Source organism: Heterobasidion irregulare (genome assembly GCF_000320585.1).
Source record: "Heterobasidion irregulare TC 32-1 unplaced genomic scaffold scaffold_04, whole genome shotgun sequence".
NCBI classification, from domain to species: domain Eukaryota; kingdom Fungi; phylum Basidiomycota; class Agaricomycetes; order Russulales; family Bondarzewiaceae; genus Heterobasidion; species Heterobasidion irregulare.
Window position 1 is genome coordinate 2320618 of NW_009258200.1, and position 13195 is coordinate 2333812.

The 13195-nt window shown below is 48.9% G+C and overlaps 4 protein-coding genes across 4 annotated transcripts; all 4 read left to right on the plus strand.

Annotated features, from left to right (window-relative positions):
• Positions 1-1213: 1213 nt before the first annotated feature.
• On the plus strand, positions 1214-1753 carry HETIRDRAFT_315958 (uncharacterized protein; the record flags this gene model as incomplete). The annotated part of the gene is made up of 3 exons (XM_009547237.1): positions 1214-1269; positions 1326-1496; positions 1567-1753. 3 exons carry the CDS (start codon positions 1214-1216, stop codon positions 1751-1753), a joined length of 414 nt encoding a protein of 137 aa, XP_009545532.1.
• A 5982-nt stretch (positions 1754-7735) lies between these two features.
• On the plus strand, positions 7736-10882 carry HaMco1 (multicopper oxidase; the record flags this gene model as incomplete). The annotated part of the gene is made up of 21 exons (XM_009547238.1): positions 7736-8088; positions 8147-8166; positions 8220-8303; positions 8360-8397; positions 8455-8517; positions 8573-8683; positions 8738-8854; positions 8913-8981; positions 9033-9136; positions 9191-9235; positions 9289-9373; positions 9428-9435; positions 9496-9573; positions 9633-9892; positions 9949-10067; positions 10124-10154; positions 10216-10238; positions 10296-10405; positions 10456-10521; positions 10587-10602; positions 10658-10882. 21 exons carry the CDS (start codon positions 7736-7738, stop codon positions 10880-10882), a joined length of 2025 nt encoding a protein of 674 aa, XP_009545533.1.
• A 444-nt stretch (positions 10883-11326) lies between these two features.
• Positions 11327-11787, plus strand: HETIRDRAFT_439707 (uncharacterized protein). Its single transcript, XM_009547239.1, has 2 exons — positions 11327-11484; positions 11568-11787. Exons 1-2 carry the CDS (start codon positions 11350-11352, stop codon positions 11727-11729), a joined length of 297 nt encoding a protein of 98 aa, XP_009545534.1. The 5' UTR covers positions 11327-11349; the 3' UTR covers positions 11730-11787.
• Positions 11788-12222: 435 nt separating this feature from the next.
• Positions 12223-13098, plus strand: HETIRDRAFT_450890 (uncharacterized protein; the record flags this gene model as incomplete). The annotated part of the gene is made up of 5 exons (XM_009547240.1): positions 12223-12329; positions 12476-12500; positions 12549-12668; positions 12755-13027; positions 13081-13098. The coding sequence occupies 5 exons, from the start codon at positions 12223-12225 to the stop codon at positions 13096-13098; spliced, it is 543 nt and encodes a 180-aa protein (XP_009545535.1).
• Between the last annotated feature and the right edge of the window lie 97 nt (positions 13099-13195).

Consider the following 13195-nt stretch of genomic DNA (forward strand, 5'->3'; position numbering starts at 1 on the left):
TGGTGCAAGATCGTGTTTGACCGACCATGCAGAAGTTGGGAAGATAAGCGATAAGGACTGACCGACTCACAGAAGACATCGGCCGATATGGACTACTGGCTCCGATCTCGTAAACACTTATTGTAACACTCCTGTGCAGTCATGGTAAGTACGTGAAGTGTGGGCGAACTGACCCAAGTGCTGCCGAACGTCCTTCGGTGGCTTGTCATTAGTCGGGTAGGGACTGACCGTGTTCAGTAATAGTCGGCGTCTTCGGTACTTGTCTAGCACTGTTCGGTATCTCCCCAAAGCTTCCCGAATACCTCCCTCGGACCCTAGCGCAGGTGCATGCTTATCACTGGTATAATATTAAACTGCCGGGGCAGACAACAGTTCAAATCTGTTGGGCCGGTACTCACTGCCATAATGAGAAGAGGGACTCAGTTCTAGAATGCAGTCCCCACATGGTTCTAACAAGGTGAGGTACTATGGCGTCTGTACTCAAGGGCTATTGTGCCATGGCTTGACAGTGGGCAGCAAGAATTCTATGACTGTAATAAACTCTACGTGCATTGCTTATGTTTTTCTTGAACTCTTTTACTTACCGTCTTTGGCACTGATGGCCTAAAGGGGGGGTAATGTTATGAACTGCCTACTGTATCTTTCTTGCCTTTCCCACGATCCATATAAGGACACATAAGACCTTTCTCCCGACTATACCTCGTGTTCCTGATCTACTGCTAGTTGGTCCGTGCTCTTGCTTGTACATATTTATAGCAGCTGCAGCGTAGTAGGGAAGCCTTAGGCTATCCACCTCTGTCCAATCTAGGAACTGCTATTCATCAGTCTTCCCTGATTCTCAAGCATTGGTCTGATCAGCTCTTTTCCTTCACATCTGTCACTCTTATCCTCCTCCCTGTGCTAGTATTGATTTGTGGACTAGGAATTCCTTGTCCCAAACAGCCATTTGTGACATCAACTCTCAGCTCCCCACTTGTGCACAACAATCAGTGTGATCTCGAGCATTCTGAACAACAACAATCAATCCATCCAACACCTGCAGGCCTATTCATAAAGGACTTGGAACCATAGAACAGATCAACAAGGCCAACTACAAACATCACTGTTGAACTCTGAACTTGGTATGTGCAAGCACGCATTTATAGTCAGTGCAAGACTAACCTACCTCAATGCTTTAATGCTATCTCTCTCTATCTCTGTAGCAACATTCCACATGCCCAGGAAAAACAACAGACAGTACAAGAAGAAGACCAGTGTGCCAGACAACCAGTGAGTGCGCATTGAATTTGTATATGTACACATATCAATGACCTGTCCCTTGATAGCTATGTTGGTGACAATCTGTCACTGTCAGAAGAGTACACCATCTTGTGGGTATATAAAGAGCAATATCGCTCAATGCCAGAGGACAGGGCAGAAATAGAAAGGATGATAGTTGAGTTCTTCCACTACTTAGCCCAAAAAGGCTTTGACGATATTGGCGTTGTACGTATCTAGTAAGTTTTTATTATCAATCATTATTTGCAGGTCATTTTCACCCTCTAATATAATATTATTATCATGTAGTTCAACTATGCATAAAACCAACACCAAATTTGGTGACAAAAGAGATCATATCCAAGTTCGCGTCTATGCAAAGGATGGACATCGTTGGTGGGTTCGAAAGGGCAAAAAGGATAGATGGGGAGCAATTCATATACCAAAAGACCGTCACCTTTGGAGACCACTGCTTTTTGTTGAGAAAAATGCATAAAGTACTGTTTAAAGTGTCACTCAAGCCACCAATTTTCGTCATTTTCTTGAATTTCATCATAAATCACATTAACTGATCTGACATTGAGCATGTATATACTATACTATACGAAAGATGAGAATGACACGAGACCGAATCATTCTATTCTATGCATAACTAGCTTTTCACCCGTCGCGTTGCGACGGCGCAACCATGCTTAATCTGAGTTTGTGTTACAGTGCTTGGTCTGATGTGTCTGTAAAGTTTAGTGTTCACAAAGTTTAGTGTCTATAAAGTCTAGTGCCTGTAAAGTCCAGTGCCCATGCTTAATCTGAGTTTTTGTTGTAGTGCTTGGTCTCATGTGCCTGTAAAGTGCACTGACTATAAAGTCCAGTGCCCGTAAAGTCCAGTGCCCATAAAGTCCAGTGCCCGTAAAGTCCAGTGCCCGTAAAGTCCAGTGCCTGTAAAGTCCAGTGCCTGTAAAGTCCAGTGCCCTAATATCCCTATATGGCTCTTTTATGATATCCTATAAGGCCCTTCCTATAAGATTCCCATATAAAGCTCCCTATAAGGTCCTATCCATTAGATTCCCCTATAAGATTCTGCCCTATGAGGCTCCCCCATCAGAGTCCCACTTATGAGGCTCCCCCGTGAAGTTCTCTGTGAGGTGCTGGGATGCCATTTCAAGCTCCAATGGCTTCCGAGGCATAGCCCACTCTAGTTGCTAGCCTGTAAAGTCTAGTGCCCATAAAGTCTAGTACCTTAATATCCCTATATGGCTCTTCTGTGATATCCAATAAGGTCTTCTTATAAAATTTCCATATACATATAAAGCTTTCTATAAGGTCCTATCCATTAAATTTCCCTATGAGATTTTGCCCTATGAGGCTCCCCCATCAGGGTCCTACCCATGAGGCTTCGCTGTGAGGTTCTCTGTAAGGTGCTAGGATGCCATTTTAAGCTTCAATGGCTGCTAAGGCATAGCCCACTCTAGTTGCTAGAGTTGCTAGGAGCACCAAGACATGGCTTACTCTGCTCACCCAATTTATCATGGATGCTTGCTTTGCTCACATGGTTTCTTATGTGGCCTACATAAGTGTAAGCAAGGACATATGACTTGAGCTATTAGCCTAGTGCCACCATTTCATATTGTCCCCTTTTATTTATTATTTATTTACATAAAAAATACCTCCAAAAAAACCAAGAGCCAAGAGTGGTTGCCAAGCTAAGCCCTTGCTGAATGCCCCCTCATATTTTACCTGAAGAAATCACTGCAAGACAGTGCCAGGGGAAGAGAATTCCCTATGCTTAGGTTAGCTCCGGGCACGCGCGCGCTGACCAACTCCGTTTCAAGCTCCGACATGCTCCGTTTCACCTCCCAAAGCCTATGGGACAGTGGTCTCGCGTGGTTTGTCGCGTGGGATTAGCCGACGGCTAGTTGCCACCGGACCCCTACTGTCGCCCTCTATATAGAGACTAGCTTCTCACCCGTCGCGTTGTGACGGCACAACCATGCTTAATCTGAGTTTTTGTTACAGTGCTTGGTCTGATGTGTCTGTAAAGTCTAGTGTTCACAAAGTCCAGTGCCTATAAAGTCTAGTGCCTGTAAAGTACAGTGCCCGTGCTTAATCTGAGTTTTTGTTGTAGTGCTTGGTCTCATGTGCCTATAGAGTGCACTGACTATAAAGTCTAGTGCCCGTAAAGTTCAGTGCCCATAAATTCTAGTGCCCGTAAAGTCCAGTGCTTATAAAGTCCAGTGTCCACAAATTCCAGTGCCTATAAAGTCCAGTGCCTTTAAAGTCCAGTGCCTGTAAAGTCTAGTGCCTGTAAATTCCAGTGCCCATAAAGTCTTGTGCCCCAATATCCCTATATGGCTCTTTTATGATATCCTATAAGGTCCTTCCTATAAGATTCCCATATAAAGCTTCTTATAAGGTCCCATCCATTAGACTCCCTTATGAGATTCTGCCCTATGAGGCTCCCCCGTGAGGTTCTCTGTGAGGTGCTGGGATGTCATTTCAAGCTCCAATGGCTGCTGAGGCATAGCCCACTCCAGTTGCTAGGGTTGCTAGGAGCACCAAGACATGGCTCACTCTGCTTACTAAAAGTCCTGTGCCCTAATATCCCTATATGACTCTTTTATGATATCCTATAAGGTCCTTCCTGTAAGATTCCCATATAAAGCTCCCCCTATAAGGTCCTATCCATTAGATTCCCCTATGAGATTCTGCCCTATGAGGCTCCCCATCAGAGTCCCACCCATGAGGCTCCCCCGTAAGGTTCTTTGTAAGGTGCTAGGATGTCATTTCAAGCTTCAATGGCTGCTAAGGCATAGCCCACTCTAGTTGCTAGAGTTGCTAGGAGCACCAAGACATGGCTTACTCTGCTCACCCAATTTGTCATGGATGCTTGCTTTGCTCACATGGTTTCTTATGTGGCCTACATAAGTGTGAGCAAGGACATATGACTTGAGCTATTAGCCCAGTGCCACCATTTCTTATTGTCCCCTTTTATTTATTATTTATTTACATAAAAAAATACCTGCAAACAAAACCAAGAGCCCAGAGTGGTTGCCAAGCTAAGCACTTGGTGAATGCCCCCTTGCCTGAAGAAATCACTGCAAGACAGTGCCAGGGAAAGAGAATTCCCTATGCTTAGGTTAGCCCCGGGCACGCGCGCGCTGACCAACTCCGTTTCAAGCTCCGACACGCTCCGTTTCGCGTCCCGAAGCCTATGGGACAGTGGTCTTGCGTGGTTTCTTACGTGGCCCACGCGAGCATAAGCGAGGAGCACGCGAGCATAGCCGTCGCTTAAGCGCCACAATTTTGCAGTGTCGCCCTCTATTTATGGATAGTTCACTCTGACAGTTCACAACAACAAAACTCTGAACTCCGATCCGACGATGCGAGTCGGGGATTGGCACTAAGTGCCGCTACGATTCAGCACTGCCACCCGGGGGCGAATTTCCCACCTTGTCGGGATTTGCAATGCAAAGCGGAATTTCAGCGATTTTCAGTCCGGATTTGCACAGGTACTCTGCGTGGAGAACCTGGACAAACACTGCAGACTTGATAAGCCGAAGAGCTCTTTATGTCGCGACCGCCGACGCAAGGTCGCACAGGTTGTAATGTGGGACAAACTCCAGTAGTGGGGACAGCGGTGGCATCCATAAATAGAGGGCGACACTGGAAAATTGTGGCGCTTAAGCGACGGCTATGCTCGCGTGCTCCTCGCTTATGCTCGCGTGGGCCACGTAAGAAACCACGCGAGACCACTGTCCCATAGGCTTCGGGACGCGAAACGGAGCGTGTCGGAGCTTGAAACGGAGTTGGTCAGCGCGCGCGTGCCCGGAGCTAACCTAACCATAGGGAATTCTCTTCCCCTGGCACTGTCTTGCAGTGATTTCTTCAGGCAAGGGGGCATTCAGCAAGTGCTTAGCTTGGCAACCACTCTGGGCTCTTGGTTTTGTTTGCAGGCAATTTTTTTATGTAAATTAATAATAAATAAAAGGGGACAATAAGAAATGGTGGCACTGGGCTAATAGCTCAAGTCCTATGTCCTTGCTTATACTTATGTAGGCCACATAAGACACCATGTGAGCAAAGCAAGCATCCATGACAAATTTAGTGAGTAAAGTAAGCTATGTCTGGGTGCTCCTAGCAACCCTAGCAACTGGAGTGGGCTATGCCTCTGCAGCCATTAGAGCTTGAAATGACATCTTAGCATCTTATAGAGAACCTTACGGGGGAGCCTCATAGGGCAGAATCTCATAGGGAAATTTAATGGATGGGACCTTATAAAAAGCTTTATATGGAAATTTTATAAGAAGGACCTTATAGGATATCATAGAAGAGCCATATAGGGATATTAAGTGACTAGACTTTATGGGCACACTAGACTTTACAGGCTAGCAACTAGAGTAGGTTATGCCTCAGAAGCCATTGGAGCTTGAAATGGCATCCCAGCATCTCACAGAGAACCTCACGGGGGAGCCTCATAAGTGGGACTCTGATGGGGGAGCCTTATAGGGCAGAATATCATAAGGGAATCTAATGGATGGGACCTTATAGGGAGCTTTATAGGAATTTTACAGAAAGGACTTTATAGGATGTCATAGAAGAGCCATATAAGGATATTGGGGCACAGGAATTTTAGTAAGCAGAGTGAGCCATGTCTTGGTGCTCCTAGCAACCCTGGCAACTGGAATGGGCTATGCCTCAGCAGCCATTGGAGCTTGAAATGGTGTTCTAGCACCTCACAGGGAACCTCATGGGGGAGCCTCATAGGTGGGTCCTGATAAGGGAGCCTCATAGGGCAGAATCTCATAGGGGAATCTAATGGATGGGACCTTATAGGGAGCTTTATATGGGAATATTACAGGAAGGACCTTATAGGATATCATAAAAGAGCCATATAGGGATATTGGGGCACTGGACTTTATGGGCACTGGACTTTATAGTCAGTGCACTCTACAGGCACATGAGACCAAGCACTACAACAAAAACTCAGATTAAGCACGGGCACTGTACTTTACAGGCACTAGACTTTATAGGCACTGGACTTTGTGAACACTAGACTTTACAGGCACTAGACTTTACAAACACATCGGACCAAGCACTGTAGCAAAAACTCAGATTAAGCATGGTTGCGCCGTCGCAACGCGACGGGTGAAAAGCTAGTATGGTATAGACGGAGGTTGGCGGGCCGCACGGAGCTCGTAGCGGGGTCCACTTTGGTCCACCGGCACTGATCTCGATGAGATCTGTGTTGAGCCTCATTCACCAAACGCTACCAAACGGCGCAGCACAGTCGCAGCACGTTTTACGACGATGCTGCCTCGGCCCATGTAAGTTATTTGAAAGGCGATCATGCGTTCGTATTTCAGAAGATTTCAGGTCGACAACCTGGCCTCGTGATCTCTCGTGATGTGCTGTGATGTGGCAACTATCGATGCATCGCCGCCGCTTCCTAGCACACGTATGCTGCGGGCCCGCAGCAGAAGGACGTCGAGCTGCTGTAATGGGCTGGTTGCAACTTCATGTGTATTCTCTGATCGCAGGCTACAGAAGCTTGAGCGGTTCGAGGTTAGTAAGACATGATTTCTTTCTTGGCCCTCGTCGACCTATCAATTATCTGATATTCAAAAATGCGCCGACGCAATTCCATGGCGTGGAGCTTTTGATCTTTGCAAAAGTGATCTCTTTCTGACTTACAAGCAGATACGCACGGTTGATGTTAACCGAGGAGCGTAAGCTGGATGATCGGAGATCAAACTTTCGAACCTCGGAACTTGGGGGCCAACATGTTGTATTTCAAACACGGTGATATCTCATACGTATCTCAGGCGATGCTTCTAGGAAAAGTGATCATTGCTCTATTTTCGCCCGCGATGCATTCCGACATCGGAGCTCGGTGAGTTTGAATCAAAAAACTTCGCCCAGTCAACTCACCGAATTTGCCTCGAGCCGGTGTATTTTATTGTTATTTACGTGCGCACTATTTTGGTGGGGAGTCTATGTTAGCACCAAAACGTACTCTTTTGACTGTGCAATTCAGCTTCTTTGAGGCAATTTCATCAGGCATCCTGGATGAGCGACATATCAGCGCCCCTTGGGTGCCGCAGTGGGTCCGTGTTGCCTTCTGCAAGGAGAGGGGCGGCTGCGAGTGGTCGCTTAACGGAACATCGATACCACATATCGAGGATGTTCCACTGCGCATCATGCACAGGCGGTTGTCAGCGTCGATGTTGTCGTAACTCTGGTCTGTCCGCCTCTGCCCGACTCTAGCACTGATGCCCAGCCACAGTGGAAGCAACTTCTCATCAAGCGCAGTCGCCCCTGGCCCGGGACGAAGCCAGAAATCTTCATATAAAATGCCTCCTCTGTTATGGTGGTTTGGCATTAGCAACTTTTCTTCCTCTTTCCCTTTCTCATCCACCTCTTTCTTTTTCATCCTTCTTTTCGACAACTTCAAGTTAAACTTCCCTATCACTCAACGTTCAAAATGGCGTTCAAAATATTATGGGCTGTGATGCTGCCTACACTAGTCACTCTTGCCTCTGCTCGTACAACGGGTACCGCGATCTATCAACCGTTGACGACCGTGAAGGGCGCCGGACCCCCGCCTCCCCCTCGACCGACGAGTTCGTCTCATGTGACTGCATCGACTAATGCGACTACGACTGCCGGGACGCCTTCTGTCTCGATCACGTCTGCTGCGACGTCGACAGTGACGGCCTTAGCCCGCCGTGCAGATGCCATCACCGCTGTAGCGCCGTCTGCTTCTGCCTATGCCCTCAACAGCACTTTCTCCATTAACAGTGATGCAGTCACGAGAACTTACGACTGGACGATTGCGTAGGTATCGTCTATCTTGTTTCTTGTTTATATTGCTCATATTCCTCACTTCATCTAGAACGGCGACTGGCTCTCCTGGTGAGATCTGTTCTTCACAGCCTAATGAAACATGAACTGACATCCTTTCTCAGATGGCTTCACCCGGAACCACATCACGATCAACGGTCAAATGCCAGGCCCTCTAATTGAGGCCAACGAAGGTGACACCCTCGTTGGTAAGACTCATATCTAAATTATACCGGAATCACTGCTGATGACACGTAATTTGCAGTCAATGTGCAGAACAACATGGACGATACGACCTCGATTGTGAGTATCTTTACGAACGACAGCGACGTTCTGGACCTTGACTTCACGCTCTCATAGCACTGGCATGGCATTATTCAAAATGGGACGGCTTGGATGGACGGTGTCCCTGGTGTTACGCAGGTGAACACTACTCTTGGACCTAATCAGTTAGCCAAAAATTAACAAATTGATGCAGTGCCCAATTCCCGCTGGCGGTAACTTCACCTACACATTCACTTTGGCTCAATACGGCACCTACTGGTACCACAGTCACTCCGCGGTCGAATACACTGACGGTCTTCTCGGGGTAAATCTTCGTTTGTGTGAATGATGCTTGGCGCTCCTGCTGACGCTGCCCCAGCCTCTCATTATTCACTCCGTCAACGACCCTCTCGTGCGAGGCACCGACTTTGACTACGAGCAAGTGATGATCGTCCAGGACTGGTACCACGATGAAGCGAGCACTATCGCCGCTGATGTGAGTCTGGATCTCTTGGCTCTTTATCCTCATATACGAGGCTGACTTTCACTCGCAGCTCTTGAATGGTGGTTATAACGGTTCGCCTGCAGCTCCTCCCCCTCAAAGCGGTCTCATCAACGGCAAAGTAAGTTCTCGTATACTATTATCTAAGCTGCGCACTAAATGATCGACTTAGGGCGTTTTCAACTGCTCTCAATTGACCGACACCTCGACCTGCACTACTCCTTCGGTCCCTGAGTACACCGTCGAGCCAAATGCTAAGACCCGGTTCCGTCTGATGTATGTGGTCGAATACTCAGTCTAACAGTTATGAATTCTGACCGCGATATACAGTAACGGTGGTAGCCACGCGCAGTTCTATTTCTCTGTCGATAGCCAGTACGTATTACTTGCATTCATGGACAGTTAGGAAAAACTCACGCTGGTTTCAGCACCGTGAACGTCACTGAGGCTGATGGAACTCCCGTCTCTGGCGCCGACTCCGTTCATCGCGTTCCCTTCCACAATGGTCAACGTGTAAGCATCTAACATCTAACTATGAGTGCTAATTTGGCTGACTTTTGCCTCCAGTACTCGGCGTAAGCATATCATAATATCTCCTTTACATGTAGCAGATTTTGATCATCCGTGCGACATAGTATCATTGACACGACCGTTGGCTCTGCTGGTGATGCTTACTGGCTCCGCGCAACCATGAACACCGATTGCTTCGCCTAGTCAGTCATCCACTCCCGTCTTTCTAGGATTCCTTTTACTCACATTCTTTCCCCGACAGCACCGACGACACCCTCAACACGACTGCCTTTGCCATTCTTCGCTACGGGTCTACCAGCACAAGTGACCCTACTTCCTCCGATTGGACCGACGTCCTCCCCGACGCATGCGTCGATCTTGATGACGATCAGTTGTCCCCGATCGTTGTCAAAGATGCCCCTGCCACCTCCGATAAGACCATTGCTTTCGATTCGTCCTTCGGCGCCGTAGAGATCTCGGGTACCGACTACCTTCGCTTCTTGGTCAACGACACCTCGTACAGTATGTAACCATCTGCGAAATCTCGTTCTCGCAGGTTCTTGACTTATTTTTGTTAGCCAACTACATCTACCAGCCGATCATGGAGGCTGTCACTGCCAATGGCACGAGTGCCGTGAACGCGTCCAATGTTGCTAATGCTGTCTTCGAAGACTCGGTCTGGACCGGTGACGTTATCGTAAGTATCTTTGCAGGTCACAACGCGCAATCGCTTGCTGACTGCTTTGTCCATAGATCAACAACCTCGATGCCAACCTCGATCATCGTGAGTCCAGACTGCTTTGATAGCTATGTGAACGGTTTCTGACTGAGTGTCTTCTCTACAGCTTACCATGTTCACGGCAACGACGTAAGGCATTTCTTGCTGCCGATATTAGAACGCGACTAACATCCATGACTTCATCAGTTCCAAGTCGTCGGTCGTGGTACTGGCACCCTCAGCATCGCCGACGCTGCCTCCCAGAGCTACAACCTGACCAACCCCGTTCGTCGTGACACCGTCGTCATCCCTGGCGGGTACGCTTTTTCTACTCATAACTTCTGATCGCCTCGCTCATTACCTCTAGTGGCTATGCCGTCCTTCGCTTCGCCAACGACAACCCCGGTGTCTGGGTCCTCCACTGCCACATCGCGTAAGTCTCCTTGACCTCTCTCTTCGACGATGATACTCATCGACTCTCTATCCTTCTTGGATCAGTTGGCATCTTGCTGAGGTACGCTGACACTCTGGTAGCCTTTGGTCTCTGTCCTGATCCATTCGTTCCGCAGGGCTTCCTCGGTCTCATCGTCTCCAACCCTACGAGCATCGCTGCCTTTGACTACCCTGACTCCCTCACAGAGCTCTGCGATGCCCGCCCGTCGACTGTCTCTATCGATGCCACCGAGGCTGGCAGAAAGCGCAGCGAGGCCGATTCACTGGCCAGGGTTATGAAGCGTGGTGTCATGGGTCACTCCCACTGGTCCAAGAAGCGCATGATCCGTCACCGTCTTTAGAAAAACTCTCATCCGCCATGGCATGAATGCACATCTATCTATTACCCGCTTTCCTCTTGTCCGCCTGTCATTTCCTTCCTTTACACCTGGTTTTGCTGAACGCGGACTGATTTATTTACTACCTCAATACCGTTCGCGGCTACACTCTTTTGTACACTTACCTTCGTTCGTGCTCCAGGCCTAAAACTGGCAACCGGCGCATTTATATACCTTCACTTGCTTCCGCGCTGCCTGATCGATGCGATTGAAAAAGCTTGAAATTTTCTGAAATTTCGCAATAAATGTCTCAAATCAGGTTTCTATTGGCCCAAAGGCTCTGACATCCTCTAACCATTTAGAATGCAGGCGCTGTCTGAGCCAAACTATGGACCGAGGATCTGATCGGAGTTGGCGGAGGTAATTCCCACGGGTATTTTGCGCAGCTGAACTTGTGCATTGTTGAACGATCCACCTTCTGCGGCAAATCAATGTCGGCGCAATCGTCGAGCGTGAACTATTCGACGCACACGTACCTCGCCATCACGTTCAGCCCGTCCTCGCACTTCCTGGCCGATCCGGACTCTCTGTCGTCCGTACACCCAGCCCTTGCACACGTTGGCCAGGTACGTCATAAGTCACTCCACTTCACTTCCGTCGAGATCGTTGGCGTTGTCTGATGACCCATGTCACTTGTCACTATGCACAGGTTGGCGAGCTGAAGGACGTCCACCTCTTTAGCGTGCCGAAGGAAGAGTGGAAGAGGGTCGATAGCGCGATTCAGGACGTTCTGAGCGCGAAAAGGGTCGAAGGCGTTTTGAGAGTGGATGTACAAGTACCAAAGGGAAGGGCGAAGCGGGACGAGCTGTAAGGTGTGAGGGGGGCGAGGCCGTATCGATAGCATGGCAACTGGTATGTACGATGCTGTGGTAAGCTCTGTTCGTTCTCGCAGATCGATGTATGGGAGGTGACATTGCCTGCCAGTAATCTAGCAAGGAAAGGCCCAGACCTGTTCGAGCCTTCTAAGCACTGTGAAAGATCGTGGAAGGCACGCAAGCTGGTTCCGGTTCTAGAACATCACGCGGTGCGGAAGTATATTTGTAGGTCCTCGCCGGCCCATCTTGTCTGTAACGCTGGGAGCTGGTGGGAATCGGGTGTCTTCCTTGAGCCCACTTACAAGGGGCCCACAAACCGCCGACTTGTACAGAGTGGTGCAGGGCTCCGCTCGGGCTCTGCCGCGGGTGGATGACCGGTCGGGTGACATATTGGGAAGCTTGATGTCATAGTCTTGCGCCCTCCACAAATGTAGCCTCGCTGCTTGGTATCGGGCACCGTGCCCCTCTTCGCCCTCAATCGCTCCCACCATGTCTTCTCTCACCATCAGAATTGCTCTCAAATTTGTCCCAAAATCGCTCACAATGAGCCGCCCGTACCAGACCGCCACCGCCTCGATGAGGGCCATGTCTACGAGGTGGGCCGTCCTCGACTCCTTTTGATCGTTAAAAATGGAATTGAGTTCATGACTTGCAGACGTCTGTACAGGTAAAATATATCGATTCTCTCGCATCAGCGCCGCATCTCCTGAACTCTCGGTATTTTTCCTTTCTCGCCAATCAGCTCCATGCATGAAAACGACCCCGAGGTATGTAGGTCGTCTGACTTTCGATATCATTTTCTGACACAGGTCTAGGTCCTTGAACGAGAAAAGCGGCGCAACCTGAGCCGCGTCGGATACCAGACCTCCGCTCCAGTTGACGATGCACCAGGCTGGAACGAACTCCTCGCCACCAATGCTGAGGCCTCCATCAAAGTGAGTGAGCTCCATTCTCCCCACACCATATCCCATTCTTGAAGTCTCAATGGTTGATGAACATGAACATTTTATGTCGTCTTCAGGCCGACCGCACCCCTAACGATGCCAGCGTAGCCGACCTCGTCCGGCGAACCGTTGCACATATGAAAGCGAAGAACTCGCCCGAGGAGCGTTTCGAGGGTAGCGAGGCCACGTACGATCGCGACGAGATCTCTGGGCCGCTGCGCGGCGCGGGTCGGGGCGTCAGCTCTATCGAGACGGATGGATATGAAGAGGAGATGGAAAAAGTCGATGGCGAGTGGCATCGGAGCACCGTCAAGAAACACACGGAAGTGGTCATGGATCCCAAAGAAGCGGTACGCCGTCATTTTATTTCTCCCCAGGCAGGTCTTGACGAAATTCTCACCAGGTGAAAGGCGAGGTTTGAAGCGTGTTATCATGATTCGAGCTTGTCAATATATGAGACCCAAGTGAAAAATTCAGGCATCCTTGGACTTGATCTACGTTCTGTATTTGTACCATTA

Coding starts and splice junctions, on each gene's coding strand:
- HETIRDRAFT_439707 (XM_009547239.1), top strand. CDS start 11,350: ATGTCGGCGCAATCGTCGAGCGTGAACTATTCGACGCACACGTACCTC. Junction 11,485..11,567: donor CCCTTGCACACGTTGGCCAG/GTACGTCATAAG, acceptor CACTATGCACAG/GTTGGCGAGCTGAAGGACGT.